Below are 25,934 nucleotides of genomic sequence, written 5' to 3'. Positions count from 1 at the left end.
GAAGTTTTAAAATGTGTAGTTTACTGATCGACCATACCTTAGGTTCTAACACACACGTGGCTCTGTGTATTTTTGCTATTATATTTTTACTGACTGCTCACTGCTCAGTAATAGCTAATAGCTATTGTGTTATGGTAGGGATGGGGGAAGCCAACTTGAATTGATAGGTAGCTATCAGCAAAAACTCTTGAGAATCTTATATCTCGCGCCGTGAAGGATATGCAACATGGTGGGAACGTAGTGGAGATGTCATTTTCACTTTTTTTCCGCTGTGCCATAGCATGTCCTTTGCTCATCCCTTCGCACATAGATACCTATTTCAGCTAAGGAAAAAAGAAAAACACTTTTTTCCCAGGGGTTACTTTTGTACTTTAGTAGTTTTTATTATTATTTTATTTTTAGCTCCTATTTCAAGCAAATATGTTGAACGCAACGTAACGATTCAATTACCTACCTATAATATTCATTTTGAGTTTTTGGTAACATATGTATTATTAAGTAGGTACTTAGGTATCTAGTTATCTACCTGCCTAATACACGATTAGTGTACCTTCATTGTGAATAAAATCTGTATGATATGAAGTAACCTACACGCTTACTGTACTTGTCAAGTCAGGGGATTATCATGTCCGGCTAAATTTAGTGACAACTGACGGTCCTCTCAATACATGATGGATGGCGGCCAAAATTCGAATAAATGTTTTAGGCAGAATTGTTCGAATGTTACCCAGTTCATTCAACTAGTAACAGATCCTAATGGGAGATTAGAGATCAGAAAACAAAGCGAGATGTAAAATAATTACATTTTCCATTTTGGTGAGGATGTTAATTGTTTGAATGATTGCTGGCAACACATATATGTAGATATGAGCAGAGAGGAGAGCAATACTTTTTTTTTCTCGTGTAAAAATACCTACCTAATCTTTCTATGTATTATACGTAGGAAAAAAACTTAGTAGGTAGGTACCTAAATGTTACAAAGTCAAAGTCATTACATCCGATTTCTATTTAGATAACTTCAAAAAATGTTCTTATAGAATCTAAATAGATCATTTTTAAATTTCAACGATAAAAAAATTAACCATAATCACTAAAAACTATAATACCTACACTACACTACCATTAGTTCTTGTAAACAAATTTACAAACCTATTAACCATTTAGAGGACGCGCGACGTCTTTTTTCCTCGAGGTTCAAAGTGATACTCCTTCCCAAAGGTTAAATGGGAGGCCTTTCCAAGCCAGTGTAATTATAAAGCTGTCTCCACAAATTAATAGTGGACGCCGTCGATCGATCGTCAATCGACTCAATAATATGGTCAATCGATGTCGACTGAAACCGTACACTGCCTCGACAACATAGATTCACCTCGTCTCTTCGATTGATGGTTTCTACTATGTGTGCCTTACTTAACGTCGACGATGTAGGAAAACACTTCCACAGCGCAAAAAACGTGTCGCAAAGAAGTCATTACTTAAGGTATGAATTTGTCAAGTCAATTAACACGTGTCTTTTTCAGACAATAATCACACTAACGGCTCTAGATAAGAACGATATCTCCAGAACAACATACGACAATCGTAACAATAGTGTCCTTTGTCCGCCATTGCAAAATACTGATAAGGGGGACATATTGAGGCACTGATTAAGGGCCGGTGTATTTCAGGTGTATAAAGTGGACGAAGGTCAAGTTCGGGTTTCATGTCACGTTAAAAAGGTCATGGCAAAGGTTCGTCGAACAAGAGACAAAGAGCGGACATTGTTATGGACGGGTTTGCGTGTAAATAGCTAACTAACGCGCATTTTCTCTTATACTAACTTACCTATGATCATAACATTCTTGGACTAAAATAAGTGCGCATTCATCTAATTTCTGTTGAGGATTCTACATGCTGCGATTTGGAATCTGGAGTCTTCAAATTAAAATGAATTAACGAAAAGACTAATATCTAGCAACGCTAATTATAGGAAAACGCACTTGATTGAAGTTCCACTCTTCTGCAAACACCCGCATTGCGTCACTATTGAAGGGTACATTATCACTGTACAATACTTCAGGAACTCCAAAGGTTCGTCGAACAAGAGACAAAGAGCGGACATTGTTATGGACGGGTTTGCGTGTAAATAGCTAACTAACGCGCATTTTCTCTTATAGTAACTTACCTATAATCATAACATTCTTGGACTAAAATAAGTGCGCATTCATCTAATTTCTGTTGAGGATTCTACAATCTACATCTACATGCTGCGATTTGGAATCTGGAGTCTTCAAACTAAAATGAATTAACGAAAAGACTAATATCTAGCAAGTAGCAACGCTAATTATAGGAAAACGGAAATAACAGTTGCTACTAAAGAAGAAGGGTAGACTAACAAAAAGAAAAAAAAATGGTTAGGCTCAGAGGAGAGGAGTGAGAACTAGTAACAGATCCTAATGGGAGATTAGAGATCAGAAAACAAAGCGAGATGTAAAATAATTACATTTTCCATTTTGGTGAGGATGTTAATTGTTTGAATGATTGCTGGCAACACATATATGTAGATATGAGCAGAGAGGAGAGCAATACTTTTTTTTTCTCGTGTAAAAATACCTACCTAATCTTTCTATGTATTATACGTAGGAAAAAAACTTAGTAGGTAGGTACCTAAATGTTACAAAGTCAAAGTCATTACATCCGATTTCTATTTAGATAACTTCAAAAAATGTTCTTATAGAATCTAAATAGATCATTTTTAAATTTCAACGATAAAAAAATTAACCATAATCACTAAAAACTATAATACCTACACTACACTACCATTAGTTCTTGTAAACAAATTTACAAACCTATTAACCATTTAGAGGACGCGCGACGTCTTTTTTCCTCCGGATGACAGTACTGTGAATCAAAAAGTCCTTTAAGTTTAACCTATGCTATAAGCTATAAGTATAGAAGCAGGTAGGTACTTACCTACCTATTTTTTATATGTTTAATTTTATAAACTCACCTAGGTATATAAAATTAATATCACAAAAGAAAGAACACGTAGGAAAATCAACGAAAAAATTTGCAAAAAAAAATTCCGAAATAAAATCGCGAAGTTTTAAAATGTGTAGTTTACTGATCGACCATACCTTAGGTTCTAACACACACGTGGCTCTGTGTGTTTTTGCTATTATATTTTTACTGACTGCTCACTGCTCAGTAATAGCTAATAGCTATTGTGTTATGGTAGGGATGGGGGAAGCCAACTTGAATTGATAGGTAGCTATCAGCAAAAACTCTTGAGAATCTTATATCTCGCGCCGTGAAGGATATGCAACATGGTGGGAACGTAGTGGAGATGTCATTTTCACTTTTTTTTTCGCTGTACCATAGCATGTCCTTTGCTCATCCCTTCGCACATAGGTACCTATTTCAGCTAAGGAAAAAAGAAAAACACTTTTTTCCCAGGGGTTACTTTTGTACTTTAGTAGTTTTTATTATTATTTTATTTTTAGCTCCTATTTCAAGCAAATATGTTGAACGCAACGTAACGATTCAATTACCTACCTATAATATTCATTTTGAGTTTTTGGTAACATATGTATTATTAAGTAGGTACTTAGGTATCTAGTTATCTACCTGCCTAATACACGATTAGTGTACCTTCATTGTGAAAAGATCTGAACATGAAGATGGCCAAAATCAGATCACAAACTCAAGCCAATACACAACACGCAACGCAACGATTCAATTACCTACCTATAATATTCATTTTGAGTTTTTTGGTAACATATTATTAAGTAGGTAGGTATCTAGTTATCTACCTGCCTAATACCTACACGATTACTGTACCTTCATTGTGAGAGCTCCTATTTCAAGCAAATATGTTGAACGCAACGTAACGATTCAATTACCTACCTATAATATTCATTTTGAGTTTTTGGTAACATATTATTAAGTAGGTATCTAGTTATCTACCTGCCTAATACACGATTAGGTCGATTAGTGTACCTTCATTGTGAGTAAAATCTGTATGATATGAAGTAGCCTACACGCTTACTGTACTTGTCAAGTCAAGGGATTATCATGTCCGGCTAAATTTAGTGACAACTGACGGTCCTCTCGATACATGATGGATGGCGGCCAAAATTCGAATAAATGTTTTAGGCAGAATTGTTCGAATGTTACCCAGTTCATTCAACCAGTAACAGATCCTAATGGGAGATTAGAGATCAGAAAACAAAGCGAGATGTAAAATAATTATATTTTTCATTTTGGTGAGGATGTAAATTGTTTGAATGATTGCTGGCAACACATATATGTAGATATGAGCAGAGAGGAGAGCAATACTTTTTTTTCTCGTGTAAAAATACCTACCTGATCTTTCTATGTATTCGTACGAAAAAAACTTAGTAGGTAGGTACCTAAATGTTACAAAGTCATTACATCCGATTTCTATTTAGATAACTTCAAAAAATGTTCTTATAGAATCTACATAGATTATTTTTAAATTTCAACGATAAAAAATTAACCATAATCACTAAAAACTAGTACCTACACTACACTACCACTAGTTCTTGTAAACAACTACAAACCTATTAACTATTTAGAGGATGCGCGACGTCTTTTTTGCTCGAGGTTCAAAGTGATACTCCTTCCCAAAGGTTAAATGGGAGGCCTTTCCAAGCCAGTGTAATTATAAAGCTGTCTCCACAAATTAATAGTGGACGCAGTCGATCGATCGATCTCAATCGATCAATCGACTCGATAATATGGTCAATCGATGTCGACTGAAACCGTACACTGCCTCGACAACATAGATTCGCTTCGATCGATGGTTTCTACTATGTGTGGCTAACTTAACGTCGACGCTGTAGGAAAACACTTCCATATATTTTTGGGAAGGGTTCACCACAGCGCAAAAAACGCGTCGCAAAGAATTCATTACTTAAGGTATGAATTTGTCAAGTCAATTAACACGTGTCTTTTTCAGACAATAATCACACTAACGGCTCTAGATAAGAACGATATCTCCAGAACAACATACGACAATCGTAACAATAGTGTCCTTTGTCCGCCATTGCAAAATACTGATAAGGGGGACATATTGAGGCACTGATTAAGGGCCGGTGTATTTCAGGTGTATAAAGTGGACGAAGGTCAAGTTCGGGTTTCATGTCACGTTATCAGAGGAGAGGAGTGAGAGGGTAACATTATTGGTGGATGTGCCAAAATCACAGAGTTTTCTACTACAAAGATATTACTAGTGGATGTGTCAAAAGAACCGAGTTTTCTAATACAAAATTAGAGGGAGGAGTGAGAGGGTAACATTATTGGTGGATGTGCCAAAATCACAGAGTTTTCTACTACAAAGATATTACTAGTGGATGTGTCAAAAGCACCGAGTTTTCTAATACAAAATTAGAGCAAAGGGCAGTTAGTATTATTAGTGGATGTGCCAAAATCACAGAGTTTTCTAATATAAAGTTAAGAGGAAAGGGCAGTTAGTATTATCAGTAAATGTGTCAAAGTCACAGATGAGTTTTCTAATACAAAATTAGAGTAAAGGGCAGTTAGTATTATTGGTGGATGTGTCAAAATCACCGAGTCTTCTAATATAAAGTTAGAGGAAAGGGAAGTTAGTATTATCAGTGGATGTGTCAAAATCCCCGAGTTTTCTAATATAAAGTTAGAGGAAAGGGCATTTAGTATCATTGGTGGATGTGTCTAAAGCACCGCGTTTATCTACTAATGCAAAATTAGAGGAGAGAGAACTTAATATTATTTGGTGGATGTGCCAAAAGCACCATGTTTTCTAATATGCGATTAGAGAAAAGTTAACATTATTGGTGAATGTGCCAAAATCACCGATTTTTTTCTAACTTTTCTAATTTTATAAATCAGAGGAGAGAGAAGATAATCCATTTTAAATTAAATAATTACTTGTACTTTCCTTCCTGTAGGATAAGGAAAGTAAAAATAAGTATCTAGGTAGTGCTTTTTTTTAGACTGTCTTTATTTTAATAGCGCACGACTTTTCTAATAAATCTTACATATATATTGACTTAGAAACTTAGAATTTAAATAAATATGTAGGTTTTAAAGTAAGGAAATAAATTGTTGAAGGTACTTACGCCAGGCGAAGGGCGAACTAGGAAGATGATTCTCACAGGACATTGTCACTCAAACTGAATTACATAGATCCCTCGGTCCTTGTCACCGAATGATAAGCTAGTAGGTAGTTATTGATAAGGAAAGGTAATCCCGTGACTTATATGTATTAAGGGGAAAGTCGGTTTCAAATTATTATTATTAGATATTAATCATTTTAACTTTCCTTATTATTGCAATGTGCTTCTGCTGTGTGCTGACTGTGCAATATGTTGACCAATTTGACACTCTTAACTTACCTACCTAACCTACTCGTACAGACATACACATATATTACACAGTTTTGTTACACAGTTTCATTTTCAATTACCTATTGGTCGTATTGTGCTCAATTGAATGCAGGTTAATGTCGGCTTAACTTCAGGCCAGAATAAAGGGGGAGGAAGAGAGATAGATGTATTGAATTAGTGGATGTGCCAAAAGTACAAAGAGAAAGAAGGAGAGAGAGATAATTCTATAGTTCCAATAGGACAAGAGCGGATAGACTACTGTAGACATGACAGGTACACCTGATCAGGTCCGCCTCACATACCGGATAGTGAGTGTGCTCATCAGATATCAGGTAGAACTGACAGGCGGACCTTTTCAGCCGTACCTGTCAGGTCTACCTGATAGTGGTGTGTGCTCATCACGTAGATCTGGCGAACGTCCGCCTGTTAGGTCTACCTGATAGTGAGTGGCTGGCCTTAAATAATTCTGTGCCTGGGTCTCGGGATTGCTACGTCACTATGAGTTTAGAAGATTGACAGGACTGAGATCTTTAGCAATATTTAAAAAATCGACCCTTTTCTTCAGTGTCCAATCTGAAACCCATGTTGTTATAATCGGCCCCAAATTCTCGCACATTTCATTTTAGAAGTTACCCGAAAGTTTTAGTTCCCGAGAATGCATTTCAACATGAAGAAAGCCAAGTTTCGACGAATGTCCATCATCAGTACTCACAGGACATTGTCACTCAAACTGAATTACATAGATCCCTCGGTCCTTGTCACCGAATGATAAGCTAGTAGGTAGTTATTGATAAGAAAAGGTAATCCCGTGACTTATGTGTACCTACCATTTGGACCTATAGAATTTCTTACCTGTACAGCGAAGACAGGGTAACTCAAAAGATCAAAGTCTTGGGGACTAAGTACAGAATGAGTATCAGGGAATCCGGTTATACAGTTTGGGTCAAATGTACATTAGGTACAGGTACCTACACCTAGGTCCTAGAATAATGTGAACTTTGGAGTCGAGAATTTCGTTCAAGAAACAACCGAGTAGGAAGTGGGACTGCAAACGTCAGGAGTTAAAAGTAATTAAATTAAATTGTTGAATTTCAATAGGTGGAGACTTAAATAGGTAAGTATCTATAATTTTCCTAATAACATGGGTTTGAAGTTTGAACGAATCCTACAAGATGATAAAGCGGATACAGCCCAAAGAACAATCCTTTTCACAAGACCTTTCCTCGGTCAATCCATGCAGAAATGGTGAATCGGGAATTGCGGATTCCTACGTAATAATATAATATCTCCATAAATGAGTTTCAAATCTCATTTGAAATGCATTCTCATCGAAATACTGCACGCTGTAAGCTTGTAATCATTGTTTACCGTAGATAGGGACGTATTCGTACCTAACCAACCTATGTATACCTGATTGTTTTACAATTAGGTAAATAAATACATACCTACTCGTATTTATAACCTATACCTACCTATACCATATAGGTACCTAAAGGTGAGTCTAGACTACAATTCACCAAGGTCGATCGACTAAAACTAATATAAAGACTTTAGGTGTACATATTTTCCTTTCGGAAAACCTTCGGATACAGAACCGGTTCCCTTTTGGAAACTAATGAAATGGCGCCTGCACTAAACCATAGGAAATCCAAAGATGGCGCGACATCGGAATCGGTTCCGTTTTGGAAACTGATGAAATGGCGCCTGCACTAAACCATAGGAAATCCAAGATGGCGCGCCATCGGAATCGGTTCCGGTTTGGAAACTGATGAAATGGCGCCTGCACTAAACCATAGGAAATCCAAAGATGGCGCGACATCGGAATCGGTTCCGTTTTCCTGAAAGGACAACAACTATTTTATCAAATATTTGGGGGTTTAACGTAATAAAAACATGTATTTTGCACTAACCGAAAGGGTTTGGACGTCAGCTGAGGATTGTTTTTAAAGTAGCCCAATAAGCCCACAGTTCGAGCGATCTTGTTGTTGTTGTTGTTGTAGTAATCTCTCCATCTTCCAACAATTTCAGCTGCTTCAGGGGGGCTCATGGCGTTTCAGGAACCTTACAACGGCCTTTGGATTTGTCCACAGATTAAAAGGAGTTAGTGATGTTGTATTTAAGGGGCAGTTAAACAAATGTTTTAGCCGACAGTTTGAGTCCACAGTTTGAGCTATCTTCTACATCTCTGGTTTTGTCCACACACTGTAACTCACAATTCCTTATCTTCATTATCACAATAATGGTGATAAGGAGGTCACTGACCCGGCGAAATTTTCGCATGACTTCTGTTCTGACTTGCAATAATGACATCAGTTTGCTGTCGTTAACATGAAACAACTTTTTTGACCCCGAAGGTTTATCTCCTCTGTCAAACCCTAAAGAAGTCAGTCACCAACAATTAATTTTATGGGCAAATTTCAGAATTTCCTGTTGAGAAATATGTGCCATAAGCTAAGTATACCGTAAAAGTTAATATTGGTGGATGTGCCAGAAGCACCGAGTTTTCTACTACAAAATAAGGGGAAAGTCGGTTTCAAATTATTATTATTCATCATTTTAACTTTCCTTATTATTGCAATGTGCTTCTGCTGTGTACTGACTGTGCAATATGTTGACGAATTGACGCTCTTATAACTTACCTAACTACTCGTACAGACATACACATATAACACATATTACACAGTTTCATTTTAATCATCAAATTGAGGATTTTGGATGAAGGAACACATGTTACCTATTCCTGACGTGTTTTTTTTTTTTTTTTTAATTTTTTTAGGATTTTGGAGGAAGGAACCATTTTTCCCTTTTCCTGCCGTTTTTTTTTTTTTTTTTTAATTTTTTTTTCTTCAAACATGTAGGTGGTAAAATCGGTGCCAAATTCCTTCTGTAGGCAAAATTCTACGTAATATGAAGTAGATAGAGATAGACCATACGAGTACGGACCACGCAAGCATGTCGTTGTTTTGGCAACAAATATTGAAACATTGGAAAGAGCCGATGAAAAGGAAGTTAGATAAAAAAAAGTTTGGTTTAGAGAACTGTAATTGCTGAGGTCTTATCGTCCCGAAAGCGAAGAGAGAAGGAAGAAAATACAGAGTAGCAGAAAGCCAGCCGTTCCGGGATCGAACCTTATCTGTTTAGGATAAAGTTACCTCCCGGCTGGAATCGAACCCCAGACTTAACTCTTAAAAGACCAGCACGCTAGCCTCCAAGCTGGGCTGGCAAAATGGAAGTTTAACTTACGCGATCTAATCAATTTTAGGGGAACGGAGAAAAAGCACCTGCATATCACAACATTTGAATGAATTTATTAGCATGCACAAAACATGTCCAATAAAACATGAGACATACCTATCCATGTGTTCCATAACATGTTGTTGTCATATTGCTCAAATAGATTACCCCCTTGTTGTCACACAAGAACTGAACGCCACATTAGGACAACACATGTGTTATTGAATTAGTAGAATGCATATCAGACGTGTGGTTTATGTGTAATACTTGAGGATTTGTATTACAATGGAAGATACCTACTTCCAAAAACGGAAGGAAAAGGAAACATTAGGACAACACATGTTGAATGTAATTCAGAGGTGTGGTACCTATAAGTGTAATACTCAAGGATTTGTATTATACTAGAATATGGGTATTTAAATCGAATTGGAAATAAATGGAGCGTCAGCCACTCTCGTTCCAACCTAGCTCTCAGACGGTCTGAAGACCTGAGTCGGAAGATTTTTCCGCCACTCATCAGACAGTCAGAGCGTGAATTTCTGGACTAGAAGGTATTGGAAATGAGGAAGAGAGAGAGAGAGAGAGAGAGAGAGAAACAAAGAAGAAGTTAAATGGTGGATGTGCTAAAATTACCTGATGAAGTTTGAAACACCGATTTAGAAGGTAAGAGAAGAGCTTCCAGTTACCCTACGTCACTGATTACTCTCGTAATTGGAATAAACATTTTCATTAATATGCTCCCTTCAAAAACATGTTTTTACTGCACTGGAATTTTAGTGGTGTCTGCTAAAAAGAAAGTCAATTCAAGCAGTTTATAACGTGTTCTTCAATCTCTACACTTCATTTACAATATTACAATTTTTATCGTATTTAGTTAGGGTAGGTATCAGACTGGTCAAAGGCCGAATTTCAAACTCAGATACGAGACAATTTGCAAAGAATTTTCTTGAAAAGGACTCATATGTATGTGTGTGTGTGTGTGTTTTTTTTAAAACTTAATAAACAGTAGCTACATCAGTTACAATTGACTTGACTGATTTGCTGATATGTAGTACGTAAGCTAGATATGTAGGTATAAATACATAGTAAGCTAGGATACCAGTCCACATCCCTTTTCCTCGTCAGCAAAAACTCGTAGTCGTATCAAATGGATATCACACATTTCATATTTCAATATCCACACATTTCAATATCCACATCAAGTTTATTTTTAAACACATTATTTCTTAGTTAGCTTAGAGCCTTAGAGGGTAACACCCCTGCCTTGTAAGCGCTAGGTCGCGGGTTTGATTCCCGACCGGGGAGAACTTTATCCTAAACAGATAATGTTTGTTCTCGGAACGGCTGGCTTTCTCGTATCCTGTCTTCCTTCACTCTTCGCTTAAGACCTCCGCAGTTACAGTCCCTCTATGAAACCTATTTTTTACTTTTTTTTTTCTTTAAACCAAAACCATTATAGGTGAATAGTTTTGAATAGGAGAAAGGGAGTGATAAATTACAGGGTGTAAGGAAGGACCTTATTGGGACGTACTGTATACAATATTGTACCTGTGAAGCTCACCAACACTTGCAAGCAATTAATATACATTCTACAAGGTTCCAAGTATAGGTATAGAGTATATATTTAGGATACTTGACATTTCTTCAATAGGTACCCATTATACCTATGTACCTACATATACATATGGATATCTGCAAGTACATAAGTACCTAGTTACCTACCTAGTAATCATAACATGGTCATCTTATATACAATACTTGTATCAATAAAAAAAACACACTCACAACTCAGATACGAGACAATTTGCAAAGAATTTTCTTGAAAAGGACTCATATATGTGTGTGTGTGTGTGTTTTTTTTTTTAAAAAAAACTTAATAAACAGTAGCTACATCAGTTACAATTGACTTGACTGATTTGCTGATATGTAGGTAGTACGTAAGCTAGATATGTAGGTATAAATACATAGTAAGCTAGGATACCAGTCTACAACTACATCCCTTTTCCTCGTCAGCAAAAACTCGTAGTCGTATCAAATGGATAAGCACATTTCAATATCCACATCAAGTTTATTTTTAAACACATTATTGCTTAGTTAGCTTAGAGGGTAACACTCCTGCCTTGTAAGCGCTAGGTCGCGGGTTTGATTCCCGGACCGGGGAGAACTTTATCCTAAACAGATAAGGTTTGTTCTCGGAACGGCAGGCTTTCTCGTATCCTGTCTTCCTTCACTCTTCGCTTAAGACCTCCGCAGTTACAGTCCCTCTATGAAACCTTTTTTTTAATACCAAAACCATTAAAGGTGAATAGTTTATTTGAATAGGAGGAACGGAGTGATAAATTACAGGGTGTAAGGAAGGACCTTATTGGGACGTACTGTATACAATATTGTACCTGTGAAGCTTACCAACACTTGTAAGCAATTAATATACATTCTACAAGGTTCCAAGTATAGGTATAGAGTATATATTTAGGATAATTGACATTTCTTCAATAGGTACCCATTATACCTATGTACCTACATATACATATGGATATCTAAATGCAAGTACATAAGTACCTAGTTAGCTACCTAGTAATCATAACATGGTCATCTTATATACAATAATTGTATCAATTACCTATTGGTCGTATTGTGCTCAATTGAATGCAGGTTAATGTCGGCTTAACTTCAGGCCAGAATAAAGGGGGAGGAAGAGAGAGAGATGTATTGAATTAGTGGATGTGCCAAAAGGGCAAAGAGAAAGAAGGAGAGAGAGAGAGATAATTCTATAGTTCCAATAGGATAGGACAAGAGCGGATAGACTACTGTAGAGATGACAGGTACACCTGATCAGGTCCGCCTCTCATACCGGATAGTGAGTGTGCTCATCAGATATCAGATAGACCTGACAAGCGGACCTGATCAGGTGTACCTGTCAGGTCTACCTGATGGTGGTGTGTGCTCATCAGGTAGATCTGGCGAACGTCCGCCTGTCAGGTCTACCTGATAGTGAGTGGCTGGCCTTAAATAATTCTGTGCCTGGGTCTCGGGATTGCTACGTCATTATGAACAAATTCATTTAATACTCGCGGGTTTATGGCGATAATCAATCAAACAACTTACACCATTCCGAATGCAATGGATATAGAATTGTGATAAGACGCTCTTGATCCAGATCAAAGCGCAGTTTTTCAAGTGGTAACGCGCTCTCTTGCTATGCAGATGGTCCCGGGTTCGATTCCCAAAGTTAACTACTGTTTCATCGGGTTAGCCACAGATTTTCTATGGGGGAACCTTGGTGTTAAATTAGGCATTTACAATTTTGACTTAGAATGTAGCTCTCCTGACTTGTAGGCGTTATCCTTCATCGGTTGACTTTCTCCTATCCTATCTTCCCATCTTTCTTCGCTGTGGGAACGATAAGACTTCGGTTGTAACAGTTCCCTCTATCAAAGCTCTTTGAGAAATTTTGGTGCTTTTGACACATCCACCAATAAGATTAATAACAGTAATAGATTCTCTCTCTCTTTTCGCACATTCTCATTCTCTCACTGTTTCTCTTATTCTCTCTCTTTCCTCTAATTTTGTATTAGAAAAACATGTACTTTTGTCACATCCACCAATAACATCAGACAAATGTTAAATGTTAGATCCGTAGAGATTGCCCCAGGCAATAATTTCGCCTCTTGTTTGTAATTTCTTGTATTTGTGTACACTGAATTATAAGCACCTTGTAACATAATATTACAATAAAACATTATTATTCTATTGAATTATAAGCAATAAAGAGTCTAAATAAACAGAAGAAACTTCAAGTCCTCGCCGTATTAGTTTTATTTTTTAATTAATCATATTCAGTTCACACTTGTTTCCAAGTCCTTTACATGTGGTCGCAATACTATTGTCATGTGGTCCGATATGTATTTTTGTCACGAACTAGGCAGGGTTGAGAGCACTTGCTTCATAAACCTCATGGCACACATGTAGTATTCTCTTTATTGTAGAAAAAAAATGATCTGGTGTGAACATCACACCACTTTCAGTTCTTTAATAAAATAGAATAGAATATACCCTGTTTATATTGCCGAAATGAGACTGAAAAGTCCCTTTACTCCCGCAGTCTAAACAAGGTCTTATGTATTTGGTACAGAGTAAATTCACAAATAAAAACCTTTCTTAAATTAAAAAAAAGAGGTTTGATAGAGGGAACTGTAATTGCTATGGTCTTATCGCCCCGAAAGCGAAAAGAGAAGGAAGACAGCATAGTAGGAAGCCAGCCGTTCCGAGAACGAACCTTGTTTGTCTGTTTGGGATAAAATTCGCCCCGGGCAGGAATTCGAACCCTCGACAAGACAAGGGAGACGCGCTACCCTCCAACACACCTAACGCGGACCAGAGGCTGAAACATTTTTGATTTAGGCTCTAGACACCACAAACGTATTATGGCACTAAAAACTGGCTATCGAAAATTTCAGCTGATTGCATTACTTTCCTTCCTATAGGTATAGGATAAGGAAAGTAAATAGCATTATTTTTCTGGTACCAGATGATATTCCTGACATAAACACGGGACCAACTTGTATGCGACCAACGGGGTTCGATTTCCTATTCCTATCTTTGTTTTCACGATTGCATCTCACTTACTCCCTCCCTATGTGTTTTTTGTTAGCCCTCCATGTTCTACATACATAATTCTATATCTACATAATTATATACTTACCTATATACCTACGAGTATGTACATATAGGTAGTCTATTACTCCATATATTACTCGTAAACTACCTTCTCTATACAATATTCAGGCTTAGCCCTCTTTGGAACAAGGTTGGTAGTGCTAATTTTTAGTGGAGATGCCAAAATACCAAATGTGCGCTGGGAATTAAAGGGAGGGAGAGAAAGAAAGAGCCCCGGGCAGGAATTCGAACCCTCGACAAGACAAGGGAGACGCGCTACCTCCCAACACACCTAACGCGGACCAGAGGCTGAAACATTTGATTTAGGCTCTAGACACCACAAACGTTTGAAGAAATTATTTACTGACGAAACCAAACTTTATGTTTCAGCTTCAGAAGACAAAACTGACGAGGATGACCTAGGGGAGGATTCTGACGATACAACACATCATAGGTCACCCTATTCCTGGCAGAGTTCCAGTCCTTCCCGACATCAGAACACAACCACCCAATATCAGCCGGAAAGCGTGTATCCTAACCATGCCATCGACAGCAACTATCTCATGGACCCAAACCATCCTGGGAACAGCAATCTCATGGATAAACACTCAGCGGAGAGTCAATACAAAGGTGACACTGACTGGACTAATAACGCGCGAGGTCCAGAAATACCCCAGGCAACCAGCCGCTCAGACACACCTTCTGAGATCAAACACAAACCAGCCACCAAAACTCCCAAACTCTGGCGTCCCCAAGAAGACCTAGGCATTGAGAATAAAGACCTCATGCTACTCAAGTGGCTGAAGAGCATTTCCACCTTTGACTCCATCAAGTATCACCCATGCTATACCAAGTATGTTTGGGACAGTGATCGAGTGAAGCAAATGCTGGATGGGGATGCTCCCGAGATACCCTATAGGTTCGACCGGCTGGGACCTGTTAGTCCCGGCGATAAGTATTTGGAACGGATTGGCTCTGTTACTCCAGGTGACAAGTATTTCGACAGACTCAACGCTAGTCCAGGAAGTACGCTGGACAGTGTGGGCTCTGTTAGTCCAGGAGATCACCAATACGAAAGACTCTCTAGTCCGGGAGATAGGTTCGAGACTCGGCCCTCTCCAAACGCACAGCGAGGCTACTGTGATGTTCACTTGGATGAAGTGAGGCAAAGTGACGAGATTTTGGCCGCTGAAATCTTAGCCTCGTTTGCTCAGAATAGGCAGGGTTGCTGAGAGTGACCCCTAGAGGGCGTTGTGTAGTGGTAGAACTCTGACACCTTAGGGGTGTAAAGAGTTTGCCTCCAGCTATGTAGAATATTTTGAGCTCAATGATGACGGTTAACCTTGGGAAGTAGACTAGAATAAATATACCTTGTTTATCCTGCTGGGATAGGACTGAAAAGCCCCTTTACCCCCGCAGTCTAATCACGGTCTCATACATATTATGGGAAACAGAACATCTTTGACTAATTACATATATAATTAGAAAAAATCTCTACTTTCTAAGGAACCCAGTCACAATGACTTAGTTTTTGTAGATAACAAAGTATCCGTCGATCTCATACCAATCACCATTTTTCATTTTTTTAATTATTATTAATGTAGAAACCTGTCTTTGCAGTCAAGTGAGCTGAACTTCTGCCCCATGTGTCAAATTCCCCTACACTTTCTGAAGATCAGTGGGGACATGCATCTGATGAGATGCGAGAAGAATTCCTGGGACCAAGCACAAGAATGTCCGAGTGGGATTGATTGTTTCAGTTCAGATTTTCATCACTACTGGGACTTTACTCATGCGACACTTGCTCAGCATCGGAGCTTGAATTTGAATACTTCTAAAGAGGATACCATAGAGGATGTCAAAGACAGCCCTAAAAAGGCCAAAGCTAGTCCTAGAAAGAAGACAACACCTAGTCCAAAGAAGAAAACTAAAGAGAGTCAAACTAACAAGAGGAAACATAAAGAAACTGATAATGATAGCTCAGATGATGATTTCAAATCAACAAAACCTGGAACATCTAAAATCAAGGACTTACAAACATCAAGTCAAACTAATAGAAAAGATAAGAGCCAACCAAAAAAGCCAAAAGCAGAAAAAGCTAGAAATAAACGTAAAATTTTCTCCACAAGTGAAGATGACAGCTGTGATAGTGGTGTACTATTTCTAAATACTCAGACGTCTTCCATTAAACCTAAAACTGATACTGGTTCCAGTATCTGGGCTGAACCATTCGGCCAAAGCCAGGAGACTCAGGAGAATGACAATAAAGAAGATGGATTTGTTCATTTCTTATATTCCAACAGTCAAGAAATGTTTTCAACACCACCAGAAACTAAACATTTAGTGGAAGTCATGTCAGATCATGAACAGTTAGATCTAGATGATCAACCTAATAATGATGATATGATCAAGACAGAGTTTACACCCACTAGATACCTAGGCCAGGACTTCAAAGAAGAAAAAACAGACATCTCACCCATGAAGTTTTCCTCACAAGAGTATAGCCAGTTACCAACACCAACCAAATATATGACACAAAACTTCAAAGAGATAGAAGGTACAAGCCCAGAAGATTATTTCAAGTCTCAGGTAAAACATGAAGAAATCTCTGCTTCTCAAAACTCTCCTCATGAGATGATTCAAGAACCACAGTTACAATTTTCTGAGAGTTCAGATGATGATTGTGAAATCAATTCAGAAACAGGTGAAATTTTGTACACAGAAAAGTTTGAACAAGATGACAGTCAGTCTTCAAAATCTTCAAATGAGAAGCAACAAGTACAAGATGATCCAATCTTACTCAGTGAAGACATTAAGAAAGAGAGTAAACAGGTTGATACCATTGAAGCATGGAAGAAAATTCTCAGCAACAGACAACAGACTGGGAAATCAAAAGTAGCCAATACGAAACCTACATCTCGTTACAATGAACCTACAGAAGCAAGATACACTTCCACTGATAGAGCTCCATTCTACAAGCTCATACCAGACACTGATTTTGTAGTTGATGGTTTCAAGAATGGTCCTGTTGTTAATAAGAACAACTATTTCTTGTCACATTTCCACTTTGATCATTATATGGGACTCAAAAAGAATTTCAGTAAAACAATTCATTGTTCCAGTATCACTGGGGAGTTACTCAAGTCTATTATCAAAATTGATGCTAAATATATTCGAGTCATAGATGTTGGAGAGACAAAAATTATCAATCAGGTGGAGGTGACAGCACTAGATGCAAACCATTGTCCAGGTAACTCAAAATTATTTATAACTTTATTTAACTGCTATACTTAAATTTTTAAATCAGATTCAACCTGTAAGTACATATTTTAAACTAGAAAAGTGTTGGGTTGTATTTGTAACATTATTATTTCTTCTCTTCAAGGAAATATTTAAATTTAAATCCAGTTAGTTGCATGTGACATGAGTTCATTGATTTATTATTAAGTCAATAAAAAAATCAATGCTGTTTTTCTTTCTCTTTAGGAGCCCTCATGTTTGTATTCAAAACCCTGCATGGTAATAGTTACTTGCATACAGGAGATTTTAGAGCAGATGAATCCATGCAAAATATTGATATTCTCAAGAACACCTACTTTGACAAGGTCTACTTGGATACCACTTATTGTGATCCCCGCCATACTTTTCCAACTCAGAAAATCGTCATTGATAATCTAGTCAAAACAGTGGAGGAGAATCATCAGAAATATCCCAATACCTTGTATGTATGTGGATCATATACTATAGGTATGTATGTGTTTGTTATTTATAAAAATCAAGATTGTTCTAGTATGTTGGCACACTCTAATATATAAAAATAAAATAAAAAAGATTGTTCTATTTTCAGGTCAATACCTACTCTATTGGCTGGTAAAGGCAGGGCCGTATTTAGAGAGGGGGGGGGGGCTGGGCCCTCCCTCAAGCTTCATTTTTCTCCTTTACTGTACGACAAGGTCCAAAAATTTGGGGACCAGGGGGCCCCCAACAAAATCCTGGAAATGGCCCTGGATAAGGTGTTCTCTTCCAGATGTTTTGTCAGGGAGGCCTTAAAATAAAGTATTTGGCGGTATTTGGAGGGGGGGGGGGGGCTGGGCCCTCCCTCAAGCTTCATTTTTCTCCTTTACTGTACGACAAGGTCCAAAAATTTGGGGACCAGGGGGCCCCCAACAAAATCCTGGAAATGGCCCTGGATAAGGTGTTCTCTTCCAGATGTTTTGTCAGGGAGGCCTTAAAATAAAGTATTTTACTAGAATAACAATCATTTCATTTTATAAACTGTATTGTATTCCTCTTTCTATTTTAACAGGGAAAGAAAAATTATACAGCTCTATATTGGAGAAAATGAAATGGAAAATCTATGTGGAATCTTTCAAGAGGAAAATCCTGAACATTCTTAAGAATGACACCATCAACAGTTCCTTAGTGGACAATGCTCACCAAGCCAAACTTCATGTGATCAGCATGGTCAAACTCAATGAAATAAAACATCTGAAGAGTTACTATGAGTCCTACAAGAGCAAATATGACAGACTTGTTGTCATCAAACCAACCGGCTGGGTGTATGATGAAAGAAAAACTGACAGCAAAATTAATATTAAACAAATAACTAATAACATAAGTGTGTATGAAGTCCCCTATAGTGAACACAGTAGTTTCGTTGAGCTGTGTACATTTATGAAGTTTCTTAGATACAAACAGATTGTGTGTACTGTGAAAGTGCACAGCATGGTCATGCCCACTCTTTTGAATACCACTTTTACCTGATGTAGGGAAGAAGAAAAGTGAACGGTGTTATTTTTTAGGGGGCACAATTTTTTTCATGATTATTTTTTTTTTTTTTAAAGAATTTTGATAGACGGAACTGTGACTGCTAAGGTCTTATCGTTCCCAAAGCGAAGAGAGAAGGGAGACAGGATAGAAGAAAGCTAGCCGTTCCGAGAACGAACCTTATCTGTTTAGGATAAAATTCGCTCAACCCGCGACCTAGCGCTTACAAGGTAGACGCGCTACTCGCTATCTTCCAAGTCCAGTAGACTAGCTGAGGGTACGATTACTCCAGTGGTAATGGCACTTGCTAGTCAGGAAGAAGGTCACGGATTCGATATCCACCATCGACATGATTGTACTCGTATTTCGAAGGAGATTCTCCTTCATGTCTCCATTTTCCATCAGGCTGATGAAACTGACGATAAGTGGGAACGGTATGAAATGGAAAATCTATGTGGAATCTTTCAAGAGGAAAATCCTGAACATTCTTAAGAATGACACCATCAACAGTTCCTTAGTGGACAGTGCTCACCAAGCCAAACTTCATGTGATCAGCATGGTCAAACTCAATGAAATAAAACATCTGAAGAGATACTATGAGTCCTACAGCCTTGTAAGCCTATGCCGCGGGTTCGATTCCCGCCCGGGGCGGATTTTATCCTGAACGGATAAAGTCCGTTGGCTCTCTCCTATCCTGTCTTCGTTTTCTCTTCGATTTCGGGACGATAAGATCTTAGCAGTCATATGTTCCCTCTATCAAACCTCTTGAGAAAAAATCCCATCTCGCCCTCATTGCTAATACGCTGTTAGGATTTGCGACAAAAGCGTAAAAGCCCTTAAACTAAAGGGTTAAGCGCGGAGCATTGAAATACTAAATTTAGAAAAAAAAAAACAATACCATAAAACACAAACAAGTATTACACTCTCGCAGCGCAATGTAATACAAGTGTTATGTACTTTCCACACAAGTAAAAAACGCTCGCAACTTGTCAACGGTTTGAACATTGTGTGCTTCTGACAACCAATCACAAGGCATTTCGAAGTCCGATAAAAGTAAAAAAATATGACCCGAGTCCCATCTTGGTTCTTATCAACTCGGAACTGAATAAACAAATTCTCTTTTTATTTTTTTATGTTTCTAGTTAACTCTCATGTGTTTTTTTTCCCTGTGTCATTAAAAAACCTCTGAGTAATTACACACAAAGCACATAATAAACCGTGGCGAGGACGTGAGTGTTAATGTTTTTTGTTCGACTCTCTAGCTGTGACGGAGAAAAAATATTGCGTCCACAGTTTTTTTCGCCGCGAAAAAATAACGTGAAGAACGAGATATTTTGACAATTTTTCAATTAATTAAGTACACATTTTTTAGTGATTAATTTTGGTCGAATTCAGACTCTGTAATATTTCAACTTGATAAACAAACAAGCTTTCTAAAAACAATCGAGAATTCCATCCAAGTACAACGTGAAGTTTTTACACAACTTGACACACATGTGATGTAATAAAGTGAGATATTTTCATGTGATTAATTTTTTATTGAGTGAATACCAAAAGTTTTTGGGAATAGTTAGAAGATTGACAGGACTGAGATCTTTAGCAATATTTAAAAAATCGACCCTTTTCTTCAGTGTCCAATCTGAAACCCATGTTGTTATAATCGGCCCCAAATTCTCGCACATTTCATTTTAGAAGTTACCCGAAAGTTTTAGTTCCCGAGAATGCATTTCAACATGAAGAAAGCCAAGTTTCGACGAATGTCCATCATCAGTAACAGTTTTGACGTTCGCACATCGCAGAGAGTGAAAAACAAGTAAGTTGTAATTTGTGTGATTCACTCAGAATCACACATGTTCTCAATATTATTATATCTTGTTTATAGGAATTATAATAATTATAATATTATTATTACCTTGTTTATAGGAATCATTCATGAATTAACATATCATGAATGATTGATCACAACTACTGTCGCTCCCCCAGTATAAAATACCCAGGCCAAATTTGATTTTGACATGAACCACCCATGTCCAGATTCAAAGTTCATTGTGCAAGCCTAGTTAGCTTGCAGGGTAAGTCGCGGGTTCCGGCCGAGGCGAACTTTATCCAAAATATGAACAATATGAATCCTCTACGGATAAGGTTCGTTCTCGGAACGGCTGGCTTTCTGCCATCTTCTTGGGGGGAAAAAAAAACCTCTGTGCTAGACACTACACCACTGAGGTTGCTTTTACTAAATGGGACTGGAAAGCCCTTTTACCCCGGAAGTTCAACCAAGGTCTCGCATATTTTAACTACAGGTGTAATAATTGTACAGTAATATAGTGCAGGTGTGAACATTGTATCATATTTAAGAATTTTAATTGTGTTAAACATATGACTGCTTACTGCTTCTTACAAAAGTTGTTCTTCGATTAAAACATGAATTTGATACCTAGGTACCTCGATTCGAACCAATAACTTCTATCGTGCTAACCACTTTACCTATACAAAGAGGTTGGTTAGCTAATAATAGAGAGGGTTAACCTAAGGGTAACTTTTGGGTGCATTACTTTGCAACTGTTTTAATTACTTTCTGGTGTGCTAGTGAAGAGTGGGTACCAAAATGGGCTAAAAACTTTCTTTACAAATACTACAGCAAATGAACGATATGAACCATTTCCCTGAATTCTCTTTTGAATTTCGTTCTATTACAGAACTTCTGTATGTTGTAGGTATACGAGTTGAGTATTACATAAATGTATGAAAGTGTTAGGTAGGTAGTCTAGACACCACAAACGTATTATGGCACTAAAAACTGGCTATCGAAAATTTCAGCTGATTGCATTACTTTCCTTCCTATAGGTATAGGATAAGGAAAGTAAATAGCATTATTTTTCTGGTACCAGATGATATTCCTGACATAAACACGGGACCAACTTGTATGCGACCAACGGGGTTCGATTCGATAGAACGGGATACTTGGAGACATAGGTAGATAGGTATTTGTAATTTAAACAAATTTAATTGCTTTTTTTACACCTCTTTCTTTAGACTTATTTTATCGTGGACACGCGTAATATTACGCGTAAAAAACACCGACTTGGTCTCGTAAAACCTTAATAGGAATTTTCCTAAGACTTGTAGGTGTAACATCTTTCTTCTCTGGCTCTAGCTCATAAAAGCTGTCAAAAAACAACTCAATCGTTCTTAGAAAGAGGGGCCTATGTTATGTTTGCTACTAACATAAGCCTTTTTTCCTGGGAACGATTGAACTAAAGATTCAACCCCAGACATAGAATAGAATATACCCTGATTAGATACTGCCAGAATGAGATTGACAAGTCTCTTTACTCCCACAGTCTAAACATTCCCTTTTCACCACAAACAAACGTCCGCAGACCTAAGGGGTAAAGATAAAATAAAATATTTTGAAAATCTGTAGTTATGAATGAATGAATGGGATTTTCAAATCCATCGAATTCAGATATTTGAATCCGTGGAATGCGGATTCATTGGATTAAAAAATAATAATAAAAAACTCTTTGTTTGCTGGAATTTCTACTAAATTCTCCCATTGGGGTCCTTCTTCCCTTGTTTCAGAAATCACCTGGACGAAGATCGGAAGAAAGACAAGCAACTCCTGACACCAAATATCAAGCGGTTTCTCAAGACTTGGCTCCTGGACCATAAGGACTACCCCTATCCTGATCACTATGAGAAGATTATGCTGGCGCAGGAAACTGGACTCACCATAATGCAGGTAAGAGGATCACACCAAACGAGCAACCTCCGTGGGCGAGTATAGGTATCGTAGGAAATATTTGCAATCGAAATACGAGTGAAAATTTGTCAATGATGGGCATCGAACCCGAGACCTTCTGTATGACAAGCAAACTCCTTACCACTGGGCTAACCGTGCCCATAGCTCTCCATACATAAAAATCCCACTCTGAGGCTTAGATGTGGGGGCAACTGCATCAAAAGATGGGTAAGCTTATATACAAATCTCACTGTGCCCCTATTGATGAAGAATCAGATAGAATCCAGCATAAAATTAACATCATAACAATGGACATAAAAAACATGCTGGCGCAGGAAACTGGACTCACCATAATGCAGGTAAGAGGATCACACCAAACGAGCAACCTCCGTGGGCGAGTATAGGTATCGTCACACTAGGCTTGCACGCCGGAGATCTCGGGTTCAAAGGTTTACCCTGCCCTTGAGCCCAATTTAATTTGAAGAAACAATTTTTTACTAATGGAAATTTGTAAAATTCCTCTCTACACTCGACAAGAAATGAAGCCAACTTTCGGAGAACTGTCGAGAAAGTAAAAAAAGGAAACAATAAAAGATAGCCAGTATTTTGAATGGATAAAAATTTTCGAACTCTTAAAAGTGTAGACTGTGTCATCATCGGATGCCTAATTCCCCATTCCGTAGCATGTTTCTCATTAGATGGGCGAGAAGATACACACATACACACACACACACTTAGGTACTAGGTCAACACGAGAACACCGGAAAGTAGAGGAGGAGAACTATCGATAGTCGGCGCCATCGATAGTTATCGATAGTTTTCAAAAAAACTATCGATAACTATCGATAGTTTTCGATAGTTTTTTTATTACATATTTTCCTTGTTTTTAAAGGTCTTAACCCCCAAAAAGACCTAACTTAACCTAATTTAAAGAAAAATATTAACTGTACACGTATTAATTTAGGTCACAGGGTTTTATTTCAACATTTTTTTTTTATTTATTTTTTATTTTATTTTTTTTTTTTTTACAAAATATAATTTTTTTCATTGATTTGTATACATCTATGTTTTTTTTTTTTACATTTTTACATTTTTTTTTATTTTATTTTTTTTTTTTTTTTCACTTTTCCCACTTTTAAAAAGACCCAAAAAAACGAAAAATGTGCAGAAAAAAACTATCGAAAACACTATCGATAGTCAAGCCTCAACTATCGATAGCGTTCGATAGTCAAAACTATCGATAGTTATCGATAGTGCTATCGATAGTTCTCCTCCTCTACCGGAAAGTAACCCGCTGAAATATTTGCAATCGAAATACGAGTGAAAATTTGTCAATGATGGGGATCGAACCCAAGACCTTCTGTATGGCAAGCAATCTCCTTACCACTGGGCTAACCGTGCCCATAGCTCAACTCCATACATAAAAAGCCCACTCTGAGGCTTAGATGTAGGGGCAAGCAGTCCCAAAAGATGGGTAAGCTTATATACAAATCTCACTGTGCCCCTATTGATGAAGAATCAGATAGAATCCAGCATAACATTAACATCATAACAATGGACATAAAAAACATATACAATGTAAACGTTGTTTTCAATGTAAAAATAAAATAAAATGCAAGATGCATTCCACTACCCGATTTAAACACTTGACATCCTTGATTTAAATAGACGTCAACTCGATTATCACACTAGTCTCATTAACAGGCCCATTTATTGTCATCTACTATCTACCTCAGTGATTGCTAAACTGGGGTCCTCGGCCCCCCGAGGGAGCCGTGAAGGACATCAAGACCCCAGGAAAGATCACATAAAATACAGTAAAAGGGCCGCGGAGCGTTCACAATAAAAGAAAAGGGCCGTGTGAGTAAAAGTTTGGGAACCGCTGATCTACCTAGTTATACTGTCTCTAACGTTGGTCATATTTGTTCATTTATTGCCTTTAATGTTTGTTATATTTGTTCAATCTTGTTATATTTGACCAATCTTGTTTCATTTGTTCTCAGATCTGCAACTGGTTTGCCAACTGGAGGCGGAAACTCAAGTTGTACAGCAAAGATTTCAAACGGCGATCTTATAAAGGTTAGTCCATATCTACCAAAGACACACTCGGTACGATGATGGAAAGTGTTGATAGAAGTGCTTGTCAGTCTCTTTACCCCACTAGTGGGATAAAAAAAAAAAATGTACCGCTTTCGCATTACTTCAAGACAAGGCTAGTAGGTTACTACTACTAGGTACTCTTATTGTGGTAGAATTCTCACAAAATGTGGAGGATAAAATTTCATACCTCGACTGGGATGAAACCTATGTATGCCTTTCTGATTACCAATTGAGACCACTTGAAGAAAAACGATACAGTAAAAAGTAGGCGACTTCTGAGTTAAGACTTTTTAGATACAGTGACAATGAAATCCGGTCCAAACCGAGGTTGAATGGATTGGAACACTTCACATGCCTTCAGGTACACTCCATTTCTGAAGGGTCTAGGTTTTCCTTGCCCTTGGGATCAATTTAATTTGAAGAAATTATATCGGGTGTGATAAAAAAGGAAAAAACATAATTTTTAGGGGGACGTTTTTTTTCAGTCGACATTGACAGAATTATTCAGACATTTCATTTTTAATTTTTGAACGCGTTTTGGATTTGAACATTAAATAAGTACTAGAGTGGTATATCAGTTATCAGTAGAAATAGTGAGACATCAGTTTTACCAACAGTAAAGTACGTTCCAACAGGATTTAGATTTACTTTATCCGAATCTTAAAGTCAAAGTTCACCAGCCTAGTTAGCTTGGTTGGTAGCGCGTCTGCCTTGTAAGCCTATGCCGCGGGTTCGATTCCCACCCGGGGCGGATTTTATCCTGAACGGATAACGTCCGTTGGCTCTCTCCTATCCTGTCTTCGTTCTCTCTTCGATTTCGGGACGATAAGATCTTAGCAGTCATAGTTCCCTCTATCAAACCTCTTGAGAAAAAATCCCATCTCGCCCTCATTGCCAATACGCTGTTAGGATTTGCGACAAAAGCGTACAAGCCCTTAAACTAAAGGGTTAAGCGCGGAGCATTGAAATACTAAATTTAGAAAAAAAAAAAAAAAACAATACCATAAAACACAAACAAGTATTACACTCTCGCAGCGCAATGTAATACAAGTGTTATGTACTTTCCA

The 25,934-nt window shown here is 37.7% G+C and overlaps 3 protein-coding genes across 3 annotated transcripts in view; 2 read left to right on the top strand and 1 right to left on the bottom strand.

The window, feature by feature from the left end:
- LOC103524765 (large neutral amino acids transporter small subunit 1) overlaps window positions 1-6,234 on the bottom strand; it is a 38,899-nt gene extending 32,665 nt beyond the window's left edge. Inside the window, exon 1 of the mRNA XM_026820060.1 lies at window positions 6,102-6,234. The gene's annotated coding sequence lies outside the window, so the exon portion shown is untranslated. The remainder of the gene's footprint in view (window positions 1-6,101) is intronic.
- Window positions 6,235-15,878: 9,644 nt separating this feature from the next.
- LOC103524764 (DNA cross-link repair 1A protein) lies at window positions 15,879-20,203 on the top strand. Its single transcript, XM_026820059.1, has 5 exons — window positions 15,879-17,508; window positions 17,745-18,005; window positions 18,565-18,604; window positions 19,467-19,638; window positions 20,168-20,203. Exons 1-5 carry the CDS (start codon window positions 15,903-15,905, stop codon window positions 20,201-20,203), a joined length of 2,115 nt encoding a protein of 704 aa, XP_026675860.1. The 5' UTR covers window positions 15,879-15,902.
- LOC103524763 (putative homeobox protein Meis3-like 1) lies at window positions 20,009-24,937 on the top strand. The gene is made up of 3 exons (XM_008489795.3): window positions 20,009-20,838; window positions 22,608-22,767; window positions 24,771-24,937. The coding sequence occupies exons 1-3, from the start codon at window positions 20,747-20,749 to the stop codon at window positions 24,849-24,851; spliced, it is 333 nt and encodes a 110-aa protein (XP_008488017.1). The 5' UTR covers window positions 20,009-20,746; the 3' UTR covers window positions 24,852-24,937.
- The last annotated feature ends 997 nt before the right edge of the window (window positions 24,938-25,934 follow it).

This window comes from Diaphorina citri, unplaced genomic scaffold (assembly GCF_000475195.1).
Source record: "Diaphorina citri unplaced genomic scaffold, Diaci psyllid genome assembly version 1.1 scaffold118, whole genome shotgun sequence".
Taxonomy (NCBI): Eukaryota; Metazoa; Arthropoda; class Insecta; order Hemiptera; family Psyllidae; genus Diaphorina; species Diaphorina citri.
The sequence above is the reverse complement of the archived record's forward strand: the minus strand, read 5'-3'. Positions and strand labels throughout refer to the sequence as shown.